The following is a 26,612-nucleotide window of genomic DNA, read 5'->3' as shown; positions in this document are numbered from 1 at the left end:
AGTAACATTCCACATTTATCATTATTCAGGCAAAAATTTGTTACTTCCACTTAGGTGATGCTTGGAGTACATAAGCTGCTTTCTAAAATAGTAAAGCGAACATTTAAAATGCAGTAAAATGTATCTGGTTTCAAGGGGCTTTATGATGCAGGTACTAAATAGTACAAAAAACCCATTCCCTTAAATAATATAGTATATTTTGGGTACAAATAAATATGCTGATGCCACCCCACTCTGAACTGCTACTCTGAAGACTTGTAGCATACCAGTAGTTCACAGCTATTATAATCCATGGGTAATTTGCTAATTATTTTAATACTTTTGGTGAACTGTTATTATTATGTATATACCACCAACATTACAGAGTAACATAAACAAAATTCCCTGAGGAACTTACAGTCTAATTTTGACAGTGCGAACCAGTAAACCAAACACATTTTATCTGACCACTTTAATCTGCCCTGGTATCCGCCAAGGTAATAATGCCCAGGTTCAGCTGCAAGACTAAGTTTCAGATCTAGTCCTCTGTATGCAATCATGCACCAAAGCAAATTCTACCCTACTATCCAGGTTATTTTTAAAATTGTTATCTGACCATTAAAAAAATGTATTAAATTTATATATTGCCCTTCATCCAAGGATTGCAGGGTGGTTTACTGTACGGAATTCAGGCAAAGGACAGTATATGAGTATTGATTTAAGTAAAATAACATAAATATTATAACTTGGATATTAAGAAACGCTCATGGAAGGGAAACGCCAGAAGCAGATTCCCCGCAAATTTCTGAATAGTATGGGACATGGCACAAGCGGCTGAGGGGGAAATCACCCAAAATTGGGTGGCGGCACCTGCTAGGAAACCATTTAGAAATAGTCGACAATTGAAATTAGAAGTGAAAGATGGGGGAGAGAGCTAGAGCGCATTATGAAGTGTATTGTGGAACTCTTTTCAGATTTATGTTAAAGTAGCAGTTTGCTGCCTAGTTATAGAAGTCTGCTTGTTTCCACCAAGCTCTACTTAGCTATTTGTAAGGAAATAGACATTATAAAAACAGTGCAAGTCTCTAATGCATTTTCTGATATGAAAAAAAATTGGGGTGTAATGCTATGGTTTCTGGGAAGGGTTCCCATGGGCCCACAGGTTTATGCAGAGCTCCCATTCTCCAAGCAGAGTGGTATGCCCTCAGAGAAGAAGGTCTGATCATGAAGCAGAAGTAAAAAGGTCTGGTGCTGGTGAAAAAGAAATCTGTCATAATGGCAAGTGAACACTTATTTAAGTGATAACGTTCAAGGTACTACTGGTAAATCCAATGGAAATGTCCAACATCTGCTGAGGTAGTCAGCTTCATGACAGATTGATTGATTGATTGATTGATTGATTGATTCAAACACAACTTCAACATGCCTTGGCTATTTTTTTAATTATTAAAAGATGGACTACTGTGTGTCTTTATAACAAACAGCATACATCTGTTGTGACTCCCATAAACCGGTGCATAATATGTTCTGGTAGAGGCTTTGGGGAATCTACCCCCTGCAAATACAACCCCCGCCAATTCTGGTTGCTCTAATAGTACTGGAAGTACACAACATAATTACCAATGAAGAAAAGGAGTCACAGAGAAAAGAAGACGTTGTTTTGTTACACTGTCAAAGAAGCCAAGGAAAATAAACTGTTACCAGAGCTGTAATATAGTTGCACAATGTAAGGATAAACATTTCTTCATGAGAACTACATTGTCCGTTAAAGGGTTAAAAAGAGAATAGACTAGCATTGTCAATCATGATATTCATAAGAATAATTAACTCAGTATGTTTATTTGTCTACTTTTGCTACTTGATTAAATGAATGACTGATGACAGGTTCCTTGTTTTCCTCCTTTTTGTCAGTATAAACGATCAGTATTAAACTAAATGGCAGTATTCAAAATAATTATAATGAAATTAAAATACAGTGCGATTTATTTATTTTACTTGAAAAATACTTATATACCACCATTTCATTAGAAAAAATCAGTGGCATACAACAAATAAACACACAAACATTCACCTATCTGCCTACCTGCACGCATACAATAAAAACCACATAAAATCAGTTGTGTTTGGAGGCTTGCAACTTATTTTTTTCAAAAAAAAAAAAAATATTATATGAGGAAATAACTGGGAGCAAGCCCACTCTCTCTGCTTACTATTACATCCTTACAGTGGGATCACAAAGATGACTTGTGGAGAGAGAAGACGGAGAAGCATGGAAGAGAGAAAAGCAGAAGCAGTAAGAGATTCAGAGAGACCTGCAGGGATGTCCACTGTGGTAGGGCTGGAAAAGGAACTTATTCCATTGGCTTTCTGCAGCAAAGGTAAAGGGACCCCTGACCATTAGGTCCAGTTGTGAACCAACTCTGGGGTTGCGGTGCTCATCTTGGCCAACATGACTAAGCCGCTTCTGGTGAACCAGAGCAGCGCACGGAAACGCCGTTTACCTTCCCGCTGGAGCTGTACTATTATCTACTTGCACTTTGATGTGCTTTTGAACTGCTAAGTTGGCAGGAGCAGGGACCGAGCAACGGGAGCTCACCCCATAGCGGGGATTCGAACCGCCGACCTTCTGATCAGCAAGTCCTAGGCTCTGTGGTTTAACCCACAGCACCACCCACGATTTTTGCAGTAGGCCAACCCTATTTGACATTCTCAAACTAGATTGCAGTTTGGAACACAACTATTTTGCAGGGCAGCTGCAATCCCAAAACGAGTACACAAAAATATGCATTCTATGTTAAAAATGTGTACAAAGCACATTTTTTGGGGGGGCGTGCATTCAAAAGCACTTAAAAATGCATATTTTGCAGATAGAGTGCATGCAATGTTTGTGTGAAATTGACAAAGCCTGCCCAAAACTAGATGAAGTCTTTGATTGTGTGCTAGCAATCTGACGTGACTTAGGCTAGTTCATTCATCCCTACACTTTGGGGCAGAAGGAAGCAGACCCTCAACAACCTAATAGGGAAGGAGTTACAATTTTAATTCTATTTTCTCTGTTAATGATAACAAAAAAAATACCGTCCATAGGTGATACAGTGATGAGGGCCTTTTGAGTTAGGAGTAGCCCTCAGAGGGTTTGAGTTGTGCACTCCTAATACAGAGCTTTCAGTCTCTCGTGTGTCATATGAAAGTTACAGAGCTGAACTGGCCGTACAGAAATCTTTCAATGAACAGGATGCTTCTACAGCAAAGAGGAACAGGAAAGGGGCTGGGATGGCAAGCTTCCCATCTCCCATCCATTATCATGGCAGGAGCAATTCAAATTTGGGTCCGAGTACATTTCAGAAATTTCCTTCCTGTTCATTTAGCTAAGTGAAGACATTATGAATTTGCTTTGGATATACACCAGATGGGCTAAGGACTCTTAGCTCTCTTTGGCCTGATCTGATTGTTCAGTGTTCCGCAAAAAAAAAACACCCTCCTTTTTTCAACTGAGGTCACAATGTTCTAAAGGAAGCTTTCAGCAGTAGTAGTAGCCACAGTAGAATGAAAATATTGAAATGTTGCTTTATAATTCAGTGAGGCAACCACATGTTGAGCATTGTTTACTTGTAGGACCCCTTAAGATGGCACATTTATTTAGTATTTGTCCTGATTTACTTGCACAAAGCTTACAAATAAGTTAGATTGCACCCCGTCTTTACAGAGCCTTTTTTTTTTTTTTTATGTGCAGGGCAATTATACAACTATGCGAATTTGTGTTCCATTCATCCTAATTTGTTTGTGGCGTGCATTTCCTTGTCACTTTCCAAACCACAAAAAAGTCTGATACAAGTAGATTTGTTGTACTAGAGCAATAGAGCCCTTTGATGACCTTTAATGGTGCAAATGTACATTTCCTGGTATGCACTTGTAGTTGGGCGTACCCCATGTCCCCTGTCAAAGGGGAGCTAAAAAGCATGCAGAGAAGGTAATGGAAATTATGAGGAGCACTAGAGTACTTCCCCGCCCCTCAAAAGAGCCTTTCAGTTAGGTACATGGCACCAAAAAATGCTTCTCTTCAGTGAATTCTACAATTACAGAAGCACATTTTCATCCACTGTGGAACAGTTGTCCCCAAATAGTGATGGAATACCCTGGTTCATCCAGGACATTCTCATTAATATATCCATGGGGAACCATTGTACGGAGACAAAATTTACAGCCTGGAGATGACCTGAAGAGGGAATTATTCCATGTTAGTACTGGATTAAAGGACACAGAGTCCTAAATTAAGATAATTGCTAAGGTAGCTTCTTTTCTCTCTCTCCCCAACAATATTTTGTCCCTCAGCATCTCTTGGCATATGTATCCAAAATTCACATGCATTATGGAAACACTTTGTATGTGTGAGCACACACATATGCACACCACTTTAATATATAGGAAAGGGTTATCATTTACACTACCTGCTGACATTAATGCAACAAGGAAAGGAAAAGGATAAAATGACACCTTATATAAAATGATCTATTTCGAGTGGATTAAGGGAGTCCTATAATGAGGTCTTGACTAGAGTATATAAAATTGTACGTAGGTTGAAAGAATCAGGAGCGGGTGTAATACTAGCCTAATGCTGCCATATAATGAGCTGAGGGAGAGAGGCAAAGAGGGGTGGGACAACTCTCTTCTTCCTCACATTGACAGCAAAGGTGGAGCTGGCAGGGAACCAGAAGGTGGCGGAGACAAGGTCCAAAACTACACTGAGCAGAGAGTTGGGATGGGAGAGTGGAATTTATTTACACCAATTCTTAGATCCTTTGGCCCATTCCATATTGTATCAGAAATTATGGCCTTGAAGACGAATGATGAAATATTACCCCACCTCCCCAATGGTTGAAACAATACTATGGTAGTGTGCGTGTGTTTAACTATTTTTAGATGTCTTTTAACATGCCACTGCTTTATTTTAACTGTGTTTTTCTGAAAAGGATATGTTTGCCACACTGGGCAGCTTTGAAAGGGTGGGATAAACTTAATAAAAACAAAATATATATATAGTCCTTACCCAAGTTCTTAGTTGCATGAATTTCCATCATGAAAATGTTGCTACCTAGTGCAGTACTCGTAAATAGCTTATTCCCTAAGTTGTTTTCCTCTGTTCTTCAAAATGTAAACTAATTTCAAACAGCTGTGTAACCCTTAACGTACATGCATTTTTCAATGGCATAATCTTTTGTCTTTGCATCATACTTGTCATCAGAGAGATTTTAGAGCAATCACTAAGACAGAGGAAATTATGCTCATTGTCAACAGCAAGCATTTTTAACTGCTTAATTTAGAAAAATGTCCCTATTATATGACAGCCAGCTGACAAATATATAGATTTTGGGTGAATACAATATAATGTATTATATCATCTGGTCTATACACTACTCCACTAGTCTGAACAACATTACTATACATTATCCATCAATCAGAATGGTAAAGTGAAAATTAAAATAATGTTATAACATTGTTTTCCATTCTATTCTCCACTCCCCTTATTTTTGCGCACAGTCTGAACATGGAAAGATATGACATAATGTTAGAAAGCAAAACTTTTGTTACCTTACCTGTTAAGTCTTAGCTCTAGTCAGAATCAGGAAGACATCCCAAAATGGCTGGGATGGAAAGAGACAGGAAAACAGGAAAAATGGCTGAGCTACCTGTTTTCCTGACAGAATGAGCTGATTCCCTCTAGCACCTACTCCCTGGATGTTTTGCATGCATCAGTGATGACTGCAATAAGTCACCTAGCCAAGGCTGATCTTTACACCTTTGACACTACTCGAAGTATGAATTTCACAGCAGGCTCATATAAGCGTAAAAACTGGGAGAATAGATTTTAATTCCACATGGGGAACCAGTGACTAGTAAGGGGACACCATAACTTAATGAATGGTTGTCTTGAAAAAGTTGCCTATTCATGTAGCAGAGGATGGAGATCAATGTAGCTTCTGCTTTTGCTATAAGATCCTGATCCAGCCCTTCTTTTAGTACTCCTAAAATAAGGAGTACTTATGGATCCATAGGGGATACCATCACATATGTGATTTATGGACACCATATAGGTGGGTAAAGAGGACCTGAACATGCTACACTCAGGGAATTAATTGGTGCTTTTCAGCTTCCCAGCAGCTATAAAGCTTTGGAATACTTAACATCTATATAGTAGTTGACTGGAAATTTTGAAGGAGGGGGGTCCAGATAGGCTGGACTTCTGGAAACCATAGACTCCTAGGCGTGCTGATTTGCTGAAGTATCTGCAGGAAGGCGATACAGAAACCTTTTCGGTCATGTTGCCATTAGGTATCCGCAACCTCTTATCAAGTAGAAAGGACTATGAGACAGAGACTCGAGTGCATCTGATGATTTTCTTAACATTGAACAGATCCAACATCAACAATCTGAACCTGATGTGTGAAGATTCTAGCACTGGAAGTCCACTCCCCCAGGCCCAGAAACCTTTTCCTTTACCAGTAAGATATGATGCTTGTGACATTATACACAAGTTTCATCTTGATAGAAAAGTTTTGATCTGCCCAGAGAAACAAACACCCCTTTGAAGAGAGAACTAACTCTTTTTCCAATTGGATTGTGTTCAGTTCCTTGATGGCATTGTCTACTACATAACCCACAACAATTTTTTATCTAGTCTTGGAAAACTAATAGGTTCAGATAGACTAATCTAACAATTGATATTCTAGGAGAGCTCAACTTGCCTCCATGTGCCAGCTGAAACAGACTAGTCATTCATTCATTCACTTCTGCCCTGTTTTTTAAGGGCAAAGTCTCACTGTCAGAATTTAAAGAGTTGACATAATAAAATCACTATCAAGTATATATAGAGACAATGTCCCTGAATTAACCAAAATGTCACATATCTCTGCCAAATCATGACTGAAAGATTACACACATGCACACCTGACAGGGTACATGTTAATTAATTTGTAGTCTGCTGCAAGGGTATAAGAGATCCTTTAGTGATACTGAGCATTGTCCTCTAGTGTGTCTTCTAAAGGAAAATATATTGGACCGTTTTGGAGAGATTAGAATGCTATCTAGGCCTTCTAGGGTCATATGAAAGGGATGCACCAGACACAGTATGTACAAGCTTTGGCAATTCAGATGTCAGCACACTGAGAGGGCTACCCTCTCTGCTTGCTCTGTTACTTGTAGAAAGAGGGTCTTATTCTTTGGAAACCTGATTTGTTCTATCCATCACCTGTTAGCCAGAAGACCCTGAAAATAATAATTACGCCCGGCTGGTTCACTGCCACACTTGCAAAACCTTATTATTGTTACTCTACAAAAATCTCTCTTGGGTTCTTTCTCAGTCAAGACTTTCTCCTCCTAAATTCCTCCTAACAAGGCGGACTTTTGTCTTGCAAATTTCAGTGGTGCCCTGTGCGATGCCAGAATTCAGCGCCTGCCCAGCCCCACCTCTTGTCTCCCGTTCTGCTCAATTTACTATGTCATAGCTGCGATACCCTATGGCACCCTTCAGGCTTGGCGCCCAGTGTGGTTAGAACTTGCTCTACATTCAACTCTATTGTGAGTCTTTTAGTATCACTGTTGTTGCAGCTGCAAGAACTTGAGCTGAGACCATCTCCCTCCACGGAGGCAGGACTCATTGACTCAGAGGGAATAAATCCTCTCCCCAAGAAGGAAGTGATGCTGAATCTCTTTTTCATGCCATCCCAGAATGCTGTCCTGATCCTGACTGAGGAACTTGAAAACGAAGTAGCACAAACAGAGGACAAATATTCACAAAGCAGGATGAGAAATACCATACATGATCCTGCTTGTGTACATGCTTATACTTTATTGCGTAAGCTACTGAGGGTGATATTCAGCTAATGTTGCACTAGTGAAAAAATCAGTGCTAGCTCAGTGAGATTTCTTCTCTCTCTTCCCCCTGAACATGCAGGGGAAAATCCTTTCACTCACAGAATGATCTGCCTATTGAATACAGCCCTATGTGATTTTTCCATTCAAGTTCTTCTAAGGTAAGTGGAGGTTGTATGACAGCCACAATGGATGGACTGTATTTTTATTTATAGAATCACAGAATTGTAGAGTTGGAAGGGATTCGTAGGGTCATCTAGTCCATACCCAGACAATTTATTTACCAGCTTGAAACTGGGCTATGGCCCTTCAAGTGTCCTATGTGGTCACTTCAACTCATTGAAACCACCTGCAGATGACAATTTTTTGAGGTGTAGGCATTGTGTTCAAGAATATAGCAATCATGGACAGGAAAGTGAGCGATAAAAATGAAAATGAAGACAGGAAGCGAATAACAAATACATGCCAAAATTGATTGGCAAGATTCATATAAGATTTCCTTGTTTCTTGAACAACATTTTTGCAAATGCAGAAAAAAAGCTGGCTGAGGAAACTACTTGAATTTTGATAAAAACTGAACATACTGTACATTTTGGGTCACTTAAATAATTAAATGTCAGTTGATACTTTACAGTTTGTGTTTATTTTTTTCTTAGAAGGTTTGTCCTTAGGCTATAATACTTTTATTAACTAGGGCTGCAATCCTACATAGCAACCTGTGCATGAGGAAAACTCTACACACAGCTGGAAGTATCTTTGAAGTTTCCACAGCACCACTTGTACAGCTAAACAATCCATTCTGAATTGAAAATTGGATTATTTATTTAAAATATTTAAAACCCGTCCTTCATCTAAGTGGGATACAAAACATATAACAGAAACAAACAGCCAAAATTATAAAATAAACAACAATGAACGAACCACCTAAGAAATAAAAGCAGCTAGAAAGATCACAGCAGGCTACAGTTAGCAACTGAATTTTATTTTTATTTTTAGAATGCATTAAAAATACATATAACTAGTTGCCAAAATGATAGCAATATGTAAAGGGAGAGTGTTCTACAAACAGGGCACTGCCATAGAGAAGGCTTTATCTCATGTTGCCACATAATGCTCTCCAAAGAACAGTCCCCTCTCCTCCAAAGATTTTAAGAAGCAGGCAGGCTGATATAGATGGGTTCCTTCTGCTTCTACATATAGCCCAATGTACTCCCCCCCCCCCCCAGTAGTGATGTATGGAAGTGAGAGCTGGACCATAAAGAAGGCGGATCGCCGAAGAATTGTTGCTTTTGAATTATGGTGCTGGAGGAGACTCTTGAGAGTCCCATGGACTGCAAGAAGATCAAACGCATCCATTCTTAAGGAAATCAGCCCTGAGTGCTCACTGGAAGGACAGATCGTGAAGCTGAGGCTCCAATACTTTGGCCACCTCATGAGAAGAGAAGACTCACTGGAAAAGACCCTGATGTTGGGAAAGATGGAGGGCACAAGGAGAAGGGGACGACAGAGGACGAGATGGTTAGACAGTGTTCTCGAAGCTACAAACATGAATCTGACCAAACTGCAGGTGGCAGTGGAAGACAGGAGTGCCTGGCGTGCTCTGGTCCATGGGGTCACGAAGAGTCGGACACGACTGAACGACTAAACAACAACAACAACTTATTTTTTGAAGTCTTTGGGGTATCTAATTCAGGTTGAAGGAGGATCGAGATTTATAATAAGATTATTTGGTAAAATGCATAGATATATACCTGTGTATCACTGTTAAACATGAACAGCACTATCATTTGAAAGCATGAAATGAAGAGATCTGGACTTATTGGAAATTTCATTATGGTTAATTTCAGTTTTTAAAATGTAACACCACAGGAATGCTTGGTTTTGCATCTCCTAAGTCTCCATGAACTGGTTAACATAAAAAAAATTAACATGCAAAATGGTCATCAGGATAATTCTAAATAAATACACTGTTTAAAAATGTGTATTCACTGAATTGTGTGTAAATAATCAGAACAAAATATGTATGTATTGCTTATCTGTGTGATACGGATGATGAATGAAGTGTGGCAGGCAATTCTGAACATCCATGTGGCAATGACCCATAGGAAACAAAAGCCACCGTTTCCATTTGAGACAAATGAAAGCAGAAATGACAACTAAAACATGTCTATGAGGTGTATTCAACTAATCCAAAGAGAGAATCAAACAGGCAGTCATGCACAAGAGTACATTTAGTGATTTCTTATCATACCCTGAACATGAAAAGGACTTCAGATTAGTTAGAATCAATCAATTCAGAGGAAAAAAATTGTTTTATTTCATTTGGATAAACAACAGTAATCTTAAATCCTTTCTTCATAAAATTTATATAAATTATGGGTCCATATAAAAATTATGGGTCAGTTCTAACTGATTCTTTTTGTTGATTCATTTTAAACCAGGCATAGGGAAACTCGGCCCTTCAGATGTTTTAGGACTACAACTCCCATTATCCCTGACCACTGGTCCTGTTAGCTACGGATGATGGGAGTTGTAGTCCCAAAAGATCTGGAAGGCTGAGTTTGCCTAAGCCAGGAATTCAATGAATTTAAATCACTTGATTTCAAGGAATCTCTCTGTGTGCAAGTATAAAAATAATGACTAACAAAAATTAATTTTAAAATTCTTACACAGTTGTACCTTGGTTTCCGAACAGCTTAATTCTCGAACGTTTTGGCTCCCAAACACCACAAGCCCACAAGTGAGTGTTCCGGTTTGCGAACTATTTTTGGAAGCCGAGCGTCCAACAGCACTTCCACAGCTTCTGATTGGCTGCAGGAGCTTCCTTTAGCCAATCAGAAGCAGTGCTTTGGTTTCCGAACGTTTTGGAAGTCGAACGGACTTCCGGAACGGATTCTGTTCGACTTCCAAGGTACGACTGTAGTAAAACATTTCTGCTTCTGCCTCCATCCATTGCTGTGATAAAAATAATGCTTTTTCCAAGGTGGAAGTTACAGAGCTTCTGAGGATGAAATGCTCAGGTGGCCTTCATTCGCCATAGCTATGAGATGCTGGTGCTATCCTCCAGCTTGAGGCCATGCAGTGTTAATGGGTCCAGCATGTACATCCATAAGTTCTGCATTTTTTCTAACATTGTTGGATCGATCTGTTGGCATCTCCATAACAATTATTGCTAAGTCAGAAAGGCTGTGATTCTCAGAATTAAAAGTGTTTAGCAACCAGTTGCTCCACTTTTGGGGGGCGGGGGTCAAAATCACATTTTTCTTAATTTGTGCCTGTGGCAGGGATATCATTACTGTCAAGATTAGATCCCAACAATACTACATTCTGATTCACCTTGAACCTGGGCCTTTAGCTATCTTCCCCCGAATTGGTAAAAACACCAGATGCTAGTCATTCATGCATTTTAAAACATTTGCTTTAAATTTAGAACCTGCCTTATTTCTTATTCTCAGACACTTTTTTAATTAAAGAAGAAGAAAAGGAGAAGAGAGGAACAGAACAGAACAGAACAGAAAAAAGCACCAATAACCAAAGATCCAAAATGCATGCCAAAATCATACAGTGGTACCTCAGGTTACATACGCTTCAGGTTACATACGCTTCAGGTTACAGACTCCACTAATCCAGAAATATTACCTCGGGTTAAGAACTTTGCTTCATGATGAGAACAGAAATCGTGCTCTGGTGGCGCGGCAGCAGCAACAGCAGGCCCCATTAGCTAAAGTGGTGCTTCAGGTTAAGAACAGTTTCAGGTTAAGAACGGACCTCCGGAATGAATTAAGTACTTAACCCGAGGTACTATTGTATTGGGAAAGATGTACAAATTAAACAGCTGTATAAGTTCTTCCACTTCACTACCACAACTTTCCATTTCAGTAACAACTCAAGGACACAAACATAAGTCAGTTTGGAACGGAATCTAGGCCCACCCATCCATAACTCTATGTGAACATGAATATAATTTTCTTGTAAATTATATTTAAAATAAGCTTTTCAAAAACTACCAAGTGGTAACAAAAATAACTGTTCCTCTAATTCTTCTCACTGGGGAGTTAATTCCCTCATTAGGATGAATCATTTTATTACCTTGTAAAGCAGTAAGCTACTTCTGCGGTTGCTTAGCTGAAATCTGCATCATGAGCCCACCAAAATATCAGCCTCATTCAGTAACCTCAAGAGCTAGACCCCATTGAAAGCACATGGCACTTCAATGTATTGTATGTTATTAGTTTGAGAAGTTATTTGGAATACATCCGCAAAGGAAATAAATAATGTTGTAGGACCCAAACCAATGGATTCAAGTTACAAGAAAGGAGATTCCAACTAAACATCAGGAAGAACTTTCTGATGGTAAGAGCTGTTTGATAGTGGAACAGACACCCATGAGAGGTGGTGGACTGCCCTCCCTTGAATGGCCATCTGGACTAGATAACCATTTGCCAGACAATGATCCGATGGTAAGGATGCAGACACAACACAGTGCGCTCCTGGGCATTCTTGCTCACCTGCCCCGGTTCTTTGGACAAAAATGGGCAAAGGGCATAACCCTATGCGGCCTCTTCTTCAATAAAGGCAAGCTGCTCCAGGTAAAAAGTAGTTGATTATAGATGATAGTCCACATATTACAATCTGTGAGGGGAATTTTCATCTTGCCTCCAAAGCAGATGAAAAGTTTGGGCCAAATAATTTAATCTACCTTTAATATCAACACTGTAGCTCTAAAGAAGAATACCAGGAAGACTCATTAGAAGGTCTACTTGCTTTGATCTTACATATGAATATCATGAGGATTCATGAATAATAGCAGCAAGAGGGAGTAGTTACATCTGTCATGCTGTGGGAACTGTGGGTGGTTGTGGGCCCACAAATAGAAAATATTAATGCAACAATTAATGATGAACCATCGATCCAAGAGAATTCCATGAAATATTTCTTCACACCAGAATATTGAGGAGCTCTTGAAGGTTCCTGCCATATTGGGATTCTTATGGGATCTATCTGGCATGCTTTGTTGTTTAGTCGTGTCCGACTCTTCGTGACCACATGGACCAGAGCATGCCAGGCACATCTGGCATGCTAGACATACCTAAATGCCAGTCATGTGGCTCTGTCAGGGCCTGAAAGCTTCTATTCCTGCTGAGGTCTGTAGTAGACCATTCCCATTCCTTTTTCTAATTACTTCTAGATTGGCTAGAGGACCTCCCTTAAAATCAGGCTATGGCTTCTAAAACATGCCATATTATGGAGGTTTTCCAAGACCCGGAGGCCTCTGGGAAGATCTGTGTGTGTGATCTGGTATGCTATGCATCCCTATTCAGATTCAGAATGAATCTGATGACAGATTTTTTAAAGCAATCTTGAATTCTATGGTTCCTACTTTAAACGCCAAATGCATCGCCAAGTCCAAGGTTATTAGTGAATTTGGTACTGAGTGTCATTTGAAAAACAAAACTCAAAATTCTATGTGAAGGTAGTTGTATATTTACAATTCCAGGTTCATGGCAGAACTAGAACATATATTCACCTTCCAAAATTAATATTTAGAATACAACAGAATATAACATATGAGGCTAAAATAATGGGTATGATAGATCTTTTAACAGTCACATTGATAATAACGGTTTGTCCTAAGTATGTACTAGCCACATAATTGTTCTGTTTAAATTAGATCTCTGTTTCCTATACATAGAATGAATATCATTTTATTACATATTTCTTTAGTATTATATCTGACATGAATCTGCGTTATGGGATAATTTTATCTTGATCTTGAAGTCAACTACTGCAAAACGAGTATATTATTGCAGTCAGTTGCTTCTATTCCCCAAGTAACAATGACTGGGTGTGGGGGGAGAGCTGAAGTCTGCTGTACTAGAAAAATTATCTAGCGTTAGCAAATGTCATCTCAATGGCTATTGCTTTTCAGATTAATAAAAGATAAAATGTTTTCTAGATGTCCTCCAAACAAAGATTACTATGAATAGAGAAGTGCTTAAACCAATAGTAATGACAATGAAATTTCTTTAAAGGTTACAATAATCAGTTATTTAGCTGAACCACAGCTGGAAATGCATGGTCATTCCTTGAATAATGTATATTTGATCTGGAACAATACATATCTTTCTAAAAACAATGGCGGAAACTATCTCTTGCTTTGCAATTGTTTAACATATCATTTCCATGAAGTAATTGACTTGGGAAATATTACACAGTGTCACCTGAATGTTCTTTCTGCAAGCGCAACTTGGAATAATCCATACAAAACATGCATAAGAAAACAAATTCATCAGCCTTTGTAGACAGGGCAGAGCAAAGCACCTTTCTGAAGCTCTAAATTAAAATGATTAAATTGCTATAGTCATCAGGGACAAATCTAAAACTAAGCTTGTATATGGAATTATTAACAAGAACAGCCATCTCATTGTTTCAAATAGCCATGGTTTATACAGCATAAGTATTTCTCATGCATTCTCCAAATGCCGTTAGGAGCCTACTTGGGCAGACACAAAGTACTGAGAATAATAATAATAATAATAATAATAATAATAATAATAATAATATAAATTTTATTTATATCCCACCCTCCCCAGCCAAGACCAGGCTCATAACATCAGGTATAAAAACAATTGATTAAAATACAACTTAAAATGCAGCCTCATTTCAGTGGAAGCCCAGATCAAAAACTGTTTGGGGGGAGAAAACATCAAATCTTCACCAAGGCCAACTATCCAGACTGGTCCTACATGGGCCAGAAAAACCCAGGGAAGTCCCCAAATAGGGGTTCCATCACAGAAGGAAAAGCAAAGAGGGGATCAGGCTGATTCCAAGCCAAAGCCCAGTGCTTTTATTGTAGTTTTAGGAGCCATATTGTTATACTGCTGCAGGATATTTATGAAATTATTTATCAATTCAAAATAGAAATAGAATACCATGCTACATGAGAATTAATGTATTTTGATAGCGTATATATTTGGTATAATTTCAAAAAGATGTCCGTAATATGTAACAGGTTTATATTCAAATAAAACTAGTGAAGAAAGGAAACTTAGGAACTGATGAGCTAATCCCACATGTAGCAGATTCTCACATAAAAGCTAACGTCATTTACCAGAATAATGCAATAGTGTTTGTTTTATATTATTTCAAATAACCTTCTACAAACTGGTTTTATAAACCTTACAAATACAAAGAAAAGGTTGTTTTGTTTTATTTTAATTTTATTGAGTTTTATACTTGCAAAAATGTAAATTAAGTTACATATTGAAAAGAGAAAAATTACAAATTAAAATCCCACTGTCTCACCCTCTTTTGCACAACCTGAAAGCATGGTTCAGATCTAAAGAATAATAGCAAGGTTCATGTAACCACAGAAGGGGAAAGAATCCCAAAGTTGCTAATGTCAATATAAAGGAAGATGCTAACACAACTATATATTGTAGAATGTGGTCAGTACTTTGTCCTGCAGTCTTTGTGTGCTGGATAAACAACCACCAGTTTCTTAGACCATGAAGGTCTCTTAGGGTTTTTTTGTCATTTAACCATTGGTGTCAATTTTTCAGAAAGTGATTTATCCCAAATTGCATTAAACCGTTTTTGTACATTCAAATGTACTTTTGCTCCTGTCCATTTTCTGGCTATCAATATTCTTGCTCCAAATGCCTATTTAACTCCCACAGAACCACACCACTTGAAACAGAAATCCCACACAGAGTGTTTTTCAAAGGAAAGAGTAATTTAAGGTGGAGAGGCAATCTCTTTGCTAATCATACAACAGGAAAGGACCAAAAGGCTATTAGACTGGACGGTTCAGCCCATCCAATCCAGATTACCAGAAGCAGAGAGCAGAAGTAACAGGCGCTCCACATTGCTAAAGGGTTTGCAAACATAGTTTCAGATTACTGAAGCAAGTTAAAGAGGCTATAATACAGGTCACAAACTGGGAGGCTATCTCAGCAAAAGTGTGCTCCCAAGCCCATAAAGCAACAGGAATACAAGGCACTTACAGGAGAATGCTGTGCTCCACCACAACCTTATTTTCTCCCCTCTCTACCCTGGAAAACGTCCAGAGGCCTTTCCCCTTCAGTTAAGCTCACTTTTGGTTTCAGAGTTTCATTTGGGTTAAAAATTAGTTTAAAATATCCAGAAGAGTGTGTGAAGACAGATTAAGCAGCCCCTACCTGTTTACTATTGCCTGTCCTTTCCAAATATCCCATTTCTCTTCCTTAATATGAGATAAACATAGGTTTGGGAGCCCTGTCTTTCCTTTATAAACCACTTCTGTTGTGAGCAAACATCTTACTAACCTATATTTAATTATGTCAGCTGTTAAAGCCTAGAGGAAATAAAAAATATTTCGGGACTACAATGGAACACAATTTATTCAGCTGAATAAAAAGTGAAATACATCGTATCCTTTTTGAACATATTCCTCTTGAAACCAATTGCAAAACTTATTTGGCCCTGCAACTTCAACAGAGATTATTCTAGCTTTGACCCGAATTCAAAACTCAAGAACACAGCTGTTGCAGATCACGTAAATCCAAGTACATGCTCTTTAAATGAATGTAAAAATATTTATCAGACTGTCAAACGGAGAACTTGGATGGCTTGAGAACCATCGGCTTGTTTTAGAACCAACCTAGCTTTTGACATCCAGGAAGTGGTTGCAATTACTCTGCTCTAGGCCTGATATTCACAACAGTATATAGAACATCACCATTACTAGAACATAGAATCAACTGAAACACACAGGTGCCAATCCACATAAATGTTACGATTTCTAGTTCACAGGTAAGAACATTAAGTGCTACATCATCTTCTGCATTCCTTCTATCAGATTCAAATAAATTTTTCTTTTTGTTGGAATACTTGGGAACAGTTAGAATACTGTTTAGTGTTATGTGAGTAAGTCTCAGACTCCTGCATTTCTCCCTTCCCTCTCGTCCTCTCCATGAGGCGACTGGAAGCATTTGCTTCTGTTTTCAACAAACCAGTTTCTTGTGATGCACAAGCTGAGACAAACTGTGGTTAGTTTTAACTATGGCTTGTCAAAGCAAGCCAGCTTCAAGAGATAGTGACTTGGCTGGATAAATCACAGTTTAAAATAAAATAATCACAGTTCCCAGTTTGGACATAATAACAAACTGGTTAACTGAAAATGGAAGCAAATGCTTCTGATCTAGGGTTGCCATATTTCTAAAAGTGAAAATCTGGACAGAAAGGTTTCTTTTTCCGGACATTTAGCTGATTTCCATTCGGAAGCTGCTTGTGGCTGCAGTATTCCAGATATGTCCAGGAAATTCCAGACGTATGGTAACCTTATTTGATCTCCTCATGGCTACGCCAAAGGAGGTGAGGCAAACAAGAGCAGTATTATGTCCAAATGAGACTGTTCTGTACTGCACAGCTACCACTGTAATTAGAAATAGTTTTTACTCTGAAGACAGCTGTCCAGTGCTGATTAAAAAAAAAATCAGAAATAATTTACACTCTTATCCGTTGTGTAAAAAACACTATTTATTGCACACAGGGTTAAACAGCACAGTGCAGTTTATGCCTCAGAAACACAGTTATGCATAAAAAAATGAGTGACTAAAGTAAGAAAAACTGGACAGAATCCTGTTGTATTTACTAACAACAGGGATTATTTAAGAAAGCTTTCAAAAGTGAGTCATCCTATTCTTTTTTAAATTTCATGCTCGCCATCACCCAAAGGAGAGGAAGAGAAATATGCCTGAGCACTTAAAACTTCCCAGCTTCTGACCCCTTTCACCTCCATCACAAGAAACTCTTTCCTGAATTTGATATGCTGCTTGTGATGTAGAGTGTGGTAATGTCATGCACGTGGAGTAAGTTACAAAAAATCCTTGTCGCTCAAGAGTCCGGATTCGAATCAATGCACTAAAGTAATGGGCTATGAACATGAGGAGGGGAGCCTTTCACACATTTTATATATAACTCACGATTTGTTAAAAATGTGGACTTTAGTTATAGATAAGAAGCTATAAAGTACATTTTAGGTTCACACAAGTTCATAACACACAGTGAAACATAAACAATAACCTAATACCTGAACTCTACTTTGGCTTCTAGTCTCTTAACTTTGGTGACATAATGTATAAATAGAACTGTTTGTACCCAATTTTGTGTCCTTTTTAATATCTGGTTTGCATTTATGCTCAATTGAATGATTTAATTCCTTATAATTTCAGGCCAATTTTTGAGAAATTGCTTTCATATCTGTTGAGTTATGAAATAATAAATAGTTTAAGATCATTACAATTGTTATCTCTGTACACAGGATCCAACAAACTAACAGACTTTCCTCTTTCACAGTGACATACAGTGGCATTTTTTTCAGTCAGAAGTGTGAAAATTGTAGGGCTGAAATCCTATGGAAACTTACTTATGAGAAATCCCTTCTGAACACAGTGGAGCTTACTTCCAAAGAAACATGCATAGGGAGTGCTCTTCATGACTACAATCCAACACAGAATTAAGTGTGCTTAAGATCACAGATTTCAGTGGATTCAGAGGCATTTAACTCTGGGTTGAACTGTAAAAAATACATACTTAAAATTCATTTTCTCAGTACAATAGCTGTGCTGAGATGTCTGTTTTAAAATAAAATATAAATAGAATAAGAGGTTTATTTCACCTTCACATGGTGTCTTTCTCATGCAGACCTCAGATTTCCACATTTGTATCCCTTTAAAGGATTTGATATGCAGGGAAAAAAGAAAGGATGGTAAACATTTCAATTTAGAGATCAGTACTGGCTGCCACATTCCATACACTATGATCATCCAACTTCATACCTTTCACTGATGTGTTGGGTGGTGGTCCTTCCATTCGCAAGTTCCACGGCGGATCCCCCTGATTAGCAAAGTCCCTCATCTTCAAATAGCTAATTGTTAGTCGGATGATGGATGCCTTGTCAAGCTGGCTGGTAATGGCTGCAGGGAGTGGCAACAATTTGGCCAGCTCATAGAACTCAAAATTTTCCTTCCCCCGGCGAGAACGAGCAGCATCTCGGGATTTTTCCTTTCTCAAGGCTTGTAAACTGAAACAAGAATAGGGTAGGGCATTCATCAATATTGTGTTCTGTCAAAGTTCTAATGTAAACATTTTCCAAATACAGACATGAAATTCTTGCACATAAAAGCTTGAGAAAAATGCTGAATTATAGTTTGCTCTTTGAACCCGATTGAGTGTGTACTCTTTCCAGAGATGACCGACAAGTAACTTGTTATAATACACAAGGTCTTTTTTTAAAATATAAAATCCCACTCTGCTACAGATGTTTTGTCCAAATGTCAAATGATAAAACTGAGAATATGGTACCATAAAAGGACAGATGGAAATATTTCAGTACAGAGGGACTGTGTGTTTGGCATAAAGCATAATGCTATCCATTAATTACTATTAACTGTCTTTCAATTTTAGCAATAGCTCTGCAAACAGCACCATAGTCCTCACTTCCCTAATACTTGCTGCAAAGTTTGCTTAGCAAACTCAGTCTCATGAGTTACCATCCGTTATACAGTATGGTGAGTAGCAGCTGGTGCTTCTCAACTCCACTAGCTCACAGAATACAATTCCTCGTGTTACGCCACACTTTCTCCAAAAACAATAAGAGAATCCACAGCTCAGTCACAAAACAGATGCTTGGAAAAGGTCTCGGGTTCAGTCTCTGGCATCTCCAGTTAGAATTAGAAAAAGACCCTTACATGAAGCTTTGGAGATCTACTGATTGTATAGAACTGGTTGTACTGAACAAAGGTGGGGAACCTTTCTATCCAGTCCTCAAGACTGCATCCCTAACCTTGCCTCTCACCAGCCCTGATCCATGCCCTACCCAAGTGGTTTTCCCTGGCTAGAATGTTTCCTTGAGGTAGAATAATGCCTCTTGCTTGCTTGGATGGATGGAGAGGTATGAGGGTATGCTGCTGATATGTAGCTGACCGTACAAAGGTTTAAAAAGTCGTATCAGTTGCTCCACTCACTTTTGCCTTTGGTTCCTCCCACCATCGGCATGTGGAACCTCAGAAACTTGCCCATGAGGGAATGTGGCTCTTAGTTTGAAATATGTTTTCCCATTCTTGTCTGGACAACCGTGAGCTAGGTGGACCAATTGTCCAACTCTGTACAAGTTTCTGCACAAGGCTCGTTCATATGTTCCTATCATAGGGAGTTTTATCCAAAGTCTCTTTCTCGACTGAAGAGGCTTCAGTTCTTTGGACAGAAGGAGTCTTTTTGTCAGAAGGAGGAGTCCAACCCCATAATTTGGCTCTAACCCAACAATTTAAATTAAAAGCTGTCATTGTCTCTTCAAAACACTCCCCCTCTCACTACTCCAACAAACTTACAAATAGGGTATCCTTCAGTTCCTCCCACAATTTCAACCACAGCTATACTCATCCTAAAAAACCTGACCACAATACAGCATGCTCAGCCCCCCTTCACATTCACTCAGTTGTGTCCTTTTAATTATGACATTAAAGGAATCTGTTCCACTGCAGTATAGATTTATCAAATTAAGAATTTGTAGGACAAAGTGCGAAGTTCTTGAATTTCACCATCTACAATGCAAAGTCAAAAATAATGCTTTAATATGCAAATATAGGGTGCAGTCCATGCATTAACGAGAGGGAACTGACATGGGACCCCTTCAGCCTTCTCCAGTCTTCCCCCCTTCTTGGCAACATGTGCACTGCTACATTATTTACTATGACAGCAGTGTATACCCATTCAACAGTCCCTGTTCTCTATAGGCTACTGACTCACAAATTACTTTTACTTGGAGCCAGAGAGAAGGCGGCTCAACTGAGCCCAATGAAAGGAACATTTGTGTGCACTGCACTACTGTTTACTGCCATAATTAGGCAGTGTTATCCTATGCTCAGAAGTAAGATCCACTGAGTTCAATAGAGATTACTCCTGGGAAAGTGCCCATGTAGAAAACCTCATCCCATTGATTTTAATGTGCCTACTCTCAGGTTGACTAAGTCTGGATCCAACCTTGTGTGTCTTGCTAACTTGTTGCAGTTTTCTTAGCACAATAATAAACCAGTCTCAAGTCACTTTTACTTTTCCAGAAAGTCAAACGGTTTTGTTTAAAACACGGCAGATAGATGCCATTATAAAACATTATATTTATATTCATATTGTGCTAACATTGCCTTTTTAATACGACATCTAACATTTTGTTTGGTACTGCTCCTTCCATTCTGAGAAAATTCAAAAATTCATTCAGCTATTCCTGAAATGCAAAGTGTCACCCTGCCATATTCTACACATCTTACCAAAAGTCTTTTGAAGTGACAGCACTGTAGTTGTAATAAATAGTGATTGGTTTGGAGGGCTATAACCATAAAATAAGGCCCTAGGGGCTGAAAGGTTGTTGAGACTATGATATAATGGCATAAGCCAGTGGGAATGACACAGCTTGTACATTAATCTAGTGCCCATTTGCATTAGCTAGCATTAAAAAGCAGAGAAGGCTACGCGCTGTCTGACATGGTGGCAGTCAGTCCCACTTCCCTCCTTGTCTCCTAACCTTGACGCAAGAATTGCAAGAGCAGTCAATGTAGGGCTGTGTTTTCTTTTGCAGTGCTAATCATGGCTGCCTGTCTTGGCTCCTGGCTCCTTCCCAGGCACCGTCAGAAAGAGCATGTAGACGTGGGCAAAGAAAAGTGGAAATGCAAAAGGCGTTTGCATGAAGGCAGATGTCAGGAAAGGGCTGCAGGGTTGGGGAGTTCTCTGCCGATTAATTTGTCAGTCTGCTACAGTACCGTATTGTTAAAATTCAAAATAAATATGTATATATATGCCTTGTTAGTCTACTTTCCAAAAAGAAACCCCTAATACCAATATCTATTTGATAAAATCGGAATCTTCTGAAAGAATCATAATGAGTCAAAGACAGAGAACGCACCACTTGTGACGGTCGCAATTGCTTTACATTTCCTAATATCACTTAAGGCAGCATAATTATCATGTTAACTGCGCCTAGCATCATAGTGGTAGAATTTCCCCAGTGGTAATGTTGGGCCTGAAAAAGCACGGCCATCTTGCTGAAATTACAGGAGAAATGGAGCAAGAAATGGACTGCTAGTCAAACCAGAAGATCTGTACATAAGAAGCTGCCAAATGAGACTGACAAAAGAGGTTGAGGTGGTATCTGGCAGTTTCAAAGGCCACTGACTGTTCAGAGGTTGTATGAGTCCTAATCCCCTTGTAATGATGGGGTATGTTACATTTCGATAAATTGAAGGTAAATTGAGATTAAGAAATATCACAGAACAAGGATCAGGTGCTGGAGACTGGGTTATCTCTGGGGGCACATCCCTAAAGTACAGGCATTGCCCTTTTTCTAGAAAAAGAGGTGCCGGAACTCGCCATGAGGGCTTTGCTTGTTCTCTTCGAATGCCAATGGCGCTCACCTGAGAGGTGCTGGAATTGAGTTCCGGCAAGTTCCGGCTGAAAAAAAAGCCCTGAGTACAGGTGTCATCTATTAGTTCCTCCTTGGCAGGAGGTGTTGCTGACTTGGTTACCTATGTCTCTAGGGGCAAATTCAACATGGAAGGAAATGAAACTGAAGCCATTCTGTCTGTTGGAAGCAAGCAAATATTTAATTTTGAAACAAGATAAACTGATGGCAGTTGACTCTGAGAGAGAAAAGGTTGTGTGCAGTTAAGGTAGTTAATTGCCACAACATTTTGGTTCAGCAAATAAAATAAAATGGGCTCTATCCTACGAAAGATGTTGGGAAAGATAGAGGGCACAAGGAGAAGGGGACGACAGAGGTCGAGATGGTTGGACAGCATTCTTGAAGCTACAAGCATGAGTCTGACCAAACTGCGGGAGGCAGTGGAAGGCAGAAGTGCCTGGCGTGCTCTGGTCCATGGGGTCACGAAGAGTCGGACACGACTAAACAACTAAACAACAACAACATCCTATGAAAGTGTATTTCGCATTAAATTTGTTAGTCTTTAGGTTGCTTTTGCAATTTGTTACAACAAACTCACACTGTTAGCCTCTAGATAAACTCCAAGGAAAGAGAATGCATAAACCCCCATGGCATCTCATACAGATGGCATCTGAACTCAGGAGTTCAACAATTGTTATGGCAATATTTCTGTTTTATAAAAGTGGTGTTTTTTAAAAAAATAATGAGGAAAAAGTGTCTCTGCACTGAAAAAGAGTAAGGTTAAAAGCCTTTCATAATTCTCCTTTAAAGATGCAACAACTAAGATCTAAGAAGAAGTCAACTGGCCAGATTTTTTTTATAGATTTTCCCTACTTGTTTGCTTAGGAGAATCTAGCACTGCACAGTTCTACTATTTATCAATTAATCTGGAATGCAGGCTCAAAGAAAGAAGGCCAACCTGTATTAAAAATTCAACTATTAAAAATTCATCAAAGCCTTCGTCATTTTAACTCACAAACCTTTGAACACCTGCATACTTGTCAGATCTCTGGTCATAGTTAACAGTGGAATCTATAGTTGCTGCAGAACCTTCACCACTTCCGACATGAACTGCATACGAATACTTACTTGAGGGTTTAACCTTTTTTAAAAAAAAACAATTTTTTTTTTTTAAAGCAACATAAACCCCAGGAAAAGTGCATTACTCTGCCAAACTTTTCCGTCTGGTTACTGGGCAAACTTCAGATTTGGTTAGATTGGCCATTTGCATTAATAATTATTCAGGCCCCTAATTATTCTTCCCCCACCAAATAAAAAATGCTGTAAATATCAGCATCCTCTCAGGGCAAAATTTAGGCAGATCCGTAAACAAAACTATTATTTGTTATTATCTAGAGTGGCATGGGCCACAAAACGAAGTTCTTTAATCCTGCCCAAGAAAAGGTAATGGTTTCAGAAGCTTCCCTTTAATGTGTGGAAAAAAACTGCCTGGCATATATGCTGGAAGTTAAAGCTGGAACCTTCAAGTTCAAGGTAAGAACTCTGCTGCTTAACTAATGCACTGCTCATAGCTGTCATCATTAATTTATGTTAGCCTCTGTAAACATCAAGAGTATAATAGGCCAATTTCACAACTAAATATAGATGCACATTTTGCCCTTATATAAATGGCAGATTGCTGCTGTAGATCATCACTGCAGCAACACGTCAGTAAAGATGCACTGTTTGATGGTCTGATGCTCACACAATATATAAAACCAGTTGTAATGGTTGTTTGGAAGCAAAGTGTAACACAGCAGCAAAATTTCATTTGTTCCACAAACTCAGGATATATTAAGCTTGGCTGACAAAGACTGTTTGATGTGCTAAATCAGTTTGACCTTCATTTTTGCTTTATATTTCCAATTTAACACATTAAATGACCATTTTTTGGCTCTCTGCAAGAAAATACAGAGCAGGGTTGCCATTTAAAATGCCTTAGCTATACAAAGCAAAATAAAACGTATGTTTTAGTAATTTATCTCTTAACAATCAGATTTTGCAAAGCTTTAAAGATTCTATTAATTACAGCCTACATTTTATATGAGCAGAGACGATGCTTAAATTCCAAGCAATCATTTGAGGTATTTCTGAAATGGCCTTGGAAGATTTTAGCTATAGGTTTCTCTGTTTGGAAAACCATCTCTTTGCATTAATGCATGTATGCTTCAAACATCAATTAAATAAATTGCTATTGCCCATGTCATAATCAATAATAGTGGCTGTTTATATAAGATCCAAATGCTGCAAGGATCATCCCCCTTTTGAACCATCCAGTTGGCAGCTAAAATATAGTAAAATATAGCAAAAGTGTAGATTTAGCTAGGAAGAACTACCTCGAGTAAGGAGCACTTTTATTTCAGAGCAACTTGTACATTTCACACCTTAAATTTCTATTTACAAAATCAGCTAATCACTTCACAATTGAAGTTCTCAGAACAAAAAGTTATCAATTAAAGTGGTTGAAACTCCAGCAAATTATCATTTAAGAATGAAGTAATTGCTTTCATCAGGGCAGAAAAGCCCGCCAGAACAGAAATGTCACTTTAGATTAGTGTTCTCACTCCTGAAGCAATGGATGACACAGCTGATATAAGACTAAATGCCAAGACCAATCAATTGCTTTTGTGGCTCTGTTCTGAGCTGCTGTAAAAGGGGCCATTTTCCAGGATCTACTCTTCATTATAGTAAATGCTATCTCCTTGGTAACATAATTCCATTTCTCATAAATTCTGTCTGAGAGCATTGTCCTAACAATGGATGTTTGTGGAAAAGAATGCTGTTGGTTTAACGCAAAGAATTAAGTGTGAACGGCTGTCAAAGTACTACAGTTTATTTGTTCTTAAACATAAATTGAAGTCTTCTCCATTAAAAAGAATACTCGTGTGGAAATGAGCATACTGAACCAGTGTAATATATTGTATTTGAAGGTGTTGTATAAGTGATTTAGAGTTTAGACTTCTTTTATATATATATTCACACACACTTGCTTTGTCTCTGTTAGGCACCCTGGTCTTTAACAGAGATTTGTCAGTGTAAAAATAGAGTAGATAAACATTCCACTTACTTTCCCAGCAGTGTGGTTTACAAATGTGAAATTACTGAAGAAAACGCAGTCTCATTATCATATGACATGCTATTTGTTAGCAACCTCATCTGTGTATAAAAGCTTCCTTTGAACCGAGCGCTGACTGAAAAATATCTGTACTTCAATTTGTATTGTTCATCTTCCTAAAATACCAAGAATCTGAGTTATGGGCTCTAATTAAAAAGATATCCGAGAAGCTAATTTGGTGGAACAGCAGCAATTTCCTATGTGACTCTTTTCATGACTGAAGTTTACAAACAAATACACATTGCAGCTTTCAGCTGAGAGTCAGAATAAAAAAGTACTTTGTCATAAAAAGGTACAGGGCTCTATGGGGGAAAAAAAGTGCTCTGCCAAATGTTTCCACATGCTAAGTGCCAGAACATCCTTCCTTGTGGTAGGGGCCCCATTTGGATATCCTGTTTCAGGATGCCATAACGCAGGTAATGGCCTTCTCATGGGTCTGTCCCCTTCGTTCTGCCTCTGTCCCAACAGCAGTGGTCCCACAAGGTGCAGTTTAAGAGACTTACCATGTGAGAGATGGGGTCCTCCCTTAAAGAGGGCACGTACTGCGGTGAGACCTGGAAAACCGACACCCTGTGTTGTGGGTGGGTACAATTGGTCAGCCACAACACCCAATTGGTAGGTCCCTCAAAGCTGGGTACAATCTGGCTAATGGGACGCAGTCTAAACGGTTTGTGCACGTGACCCAGAGCTTCCTCTTTCAGTGCGTGCATTCGGAACACCCGCCTACCTCACTACTTTTAGGGCTTTGTGTTTGACCCGTCGTGTGTCTTCTGTCATTGGGACAGGGGCACAGCAGGAATTTTCCCCACTTGGCTGATGCAATCTGTGTTTCGCCTGCCGCGTAGCAAATCGTGACAACTTGTAAGGTTGCGGATAGGCTCTGGTTCAGGTGATAGGGATGGGAGAACGCTCTCACCATCCCTATGTGAAGGTTATTCTGTTAAAGGAATACAGGGACTTGATGGTTTGGGAGGGAGTTGTGCCCGTGCCTGAGTCCAGGGGGACATTTGGGTGGTGGAGTTACCCCGTTCCCGGCTTTCCGCTTATCCAGGTGTTCACCCTTGGTTGACCTATGCTGGAACCCTGGGTCAGAGCTATCTGCATGGTAGGGAGCTAGTCGAACCAGAGCCTATGCAACCAATCACTTTCTGTAATCAATAAAGTTGTGGCCTAAAT

At 39.0% G+C, this 26,612-nt stretch overlaps 1 protein-coding gene across 11 annotated transcripts in view; it reads right to left on the bottom strand.

Annotated features, from left to right (window-relative positions):
* The window catches only part of NPAS3 (neuronal PAS domain protein 3), a 604,332-nt gene that overhangs the window by 397,796 nt on the left and 179,924 nt on the right, over positions 1-26,612 (bottom strand). For 8 of the 11 annotated variants that reach the window (XM_083452393.1, XM_083452389.1, XM_083452395.1 and 5 more), the window contains 2 exons: positions 18,669-18,913; positions 18,509-18,559 (listed from right to left, as the gene is read on the bottom strand). In XM_083452393.1, the coding sequence (XP_083308519.1) occupies positions 18,509-18,559; positions 18,669-18,913 (296 nt within the window). The remainder of the gene's footprint in view (positions 1-18,508; positions 18,560-18,668; positions 18,914-26,612) is intronic. The other 3 variants (XM_083452392.1, XM_083452397.1, XM_083452391.1) reach the window with 1 other exon arrangement.

The sequence above is a fragment of the Podarcis tiliguerta genome (genome assembly GCF_965153285.1).
Source record: "Podarcis tiliguerta genome assembly, chromosome: 1".
Classification (NCBI taxonomy): Eukaryota; Metazoa; Chordata; class Lepidosauria; order Squamata; family Lacertidae; genus Podarcis; species Podarcis tiliguerta.
This window is presented reverse-complemented; position numbering and strand designations above follow the sequence as displayed.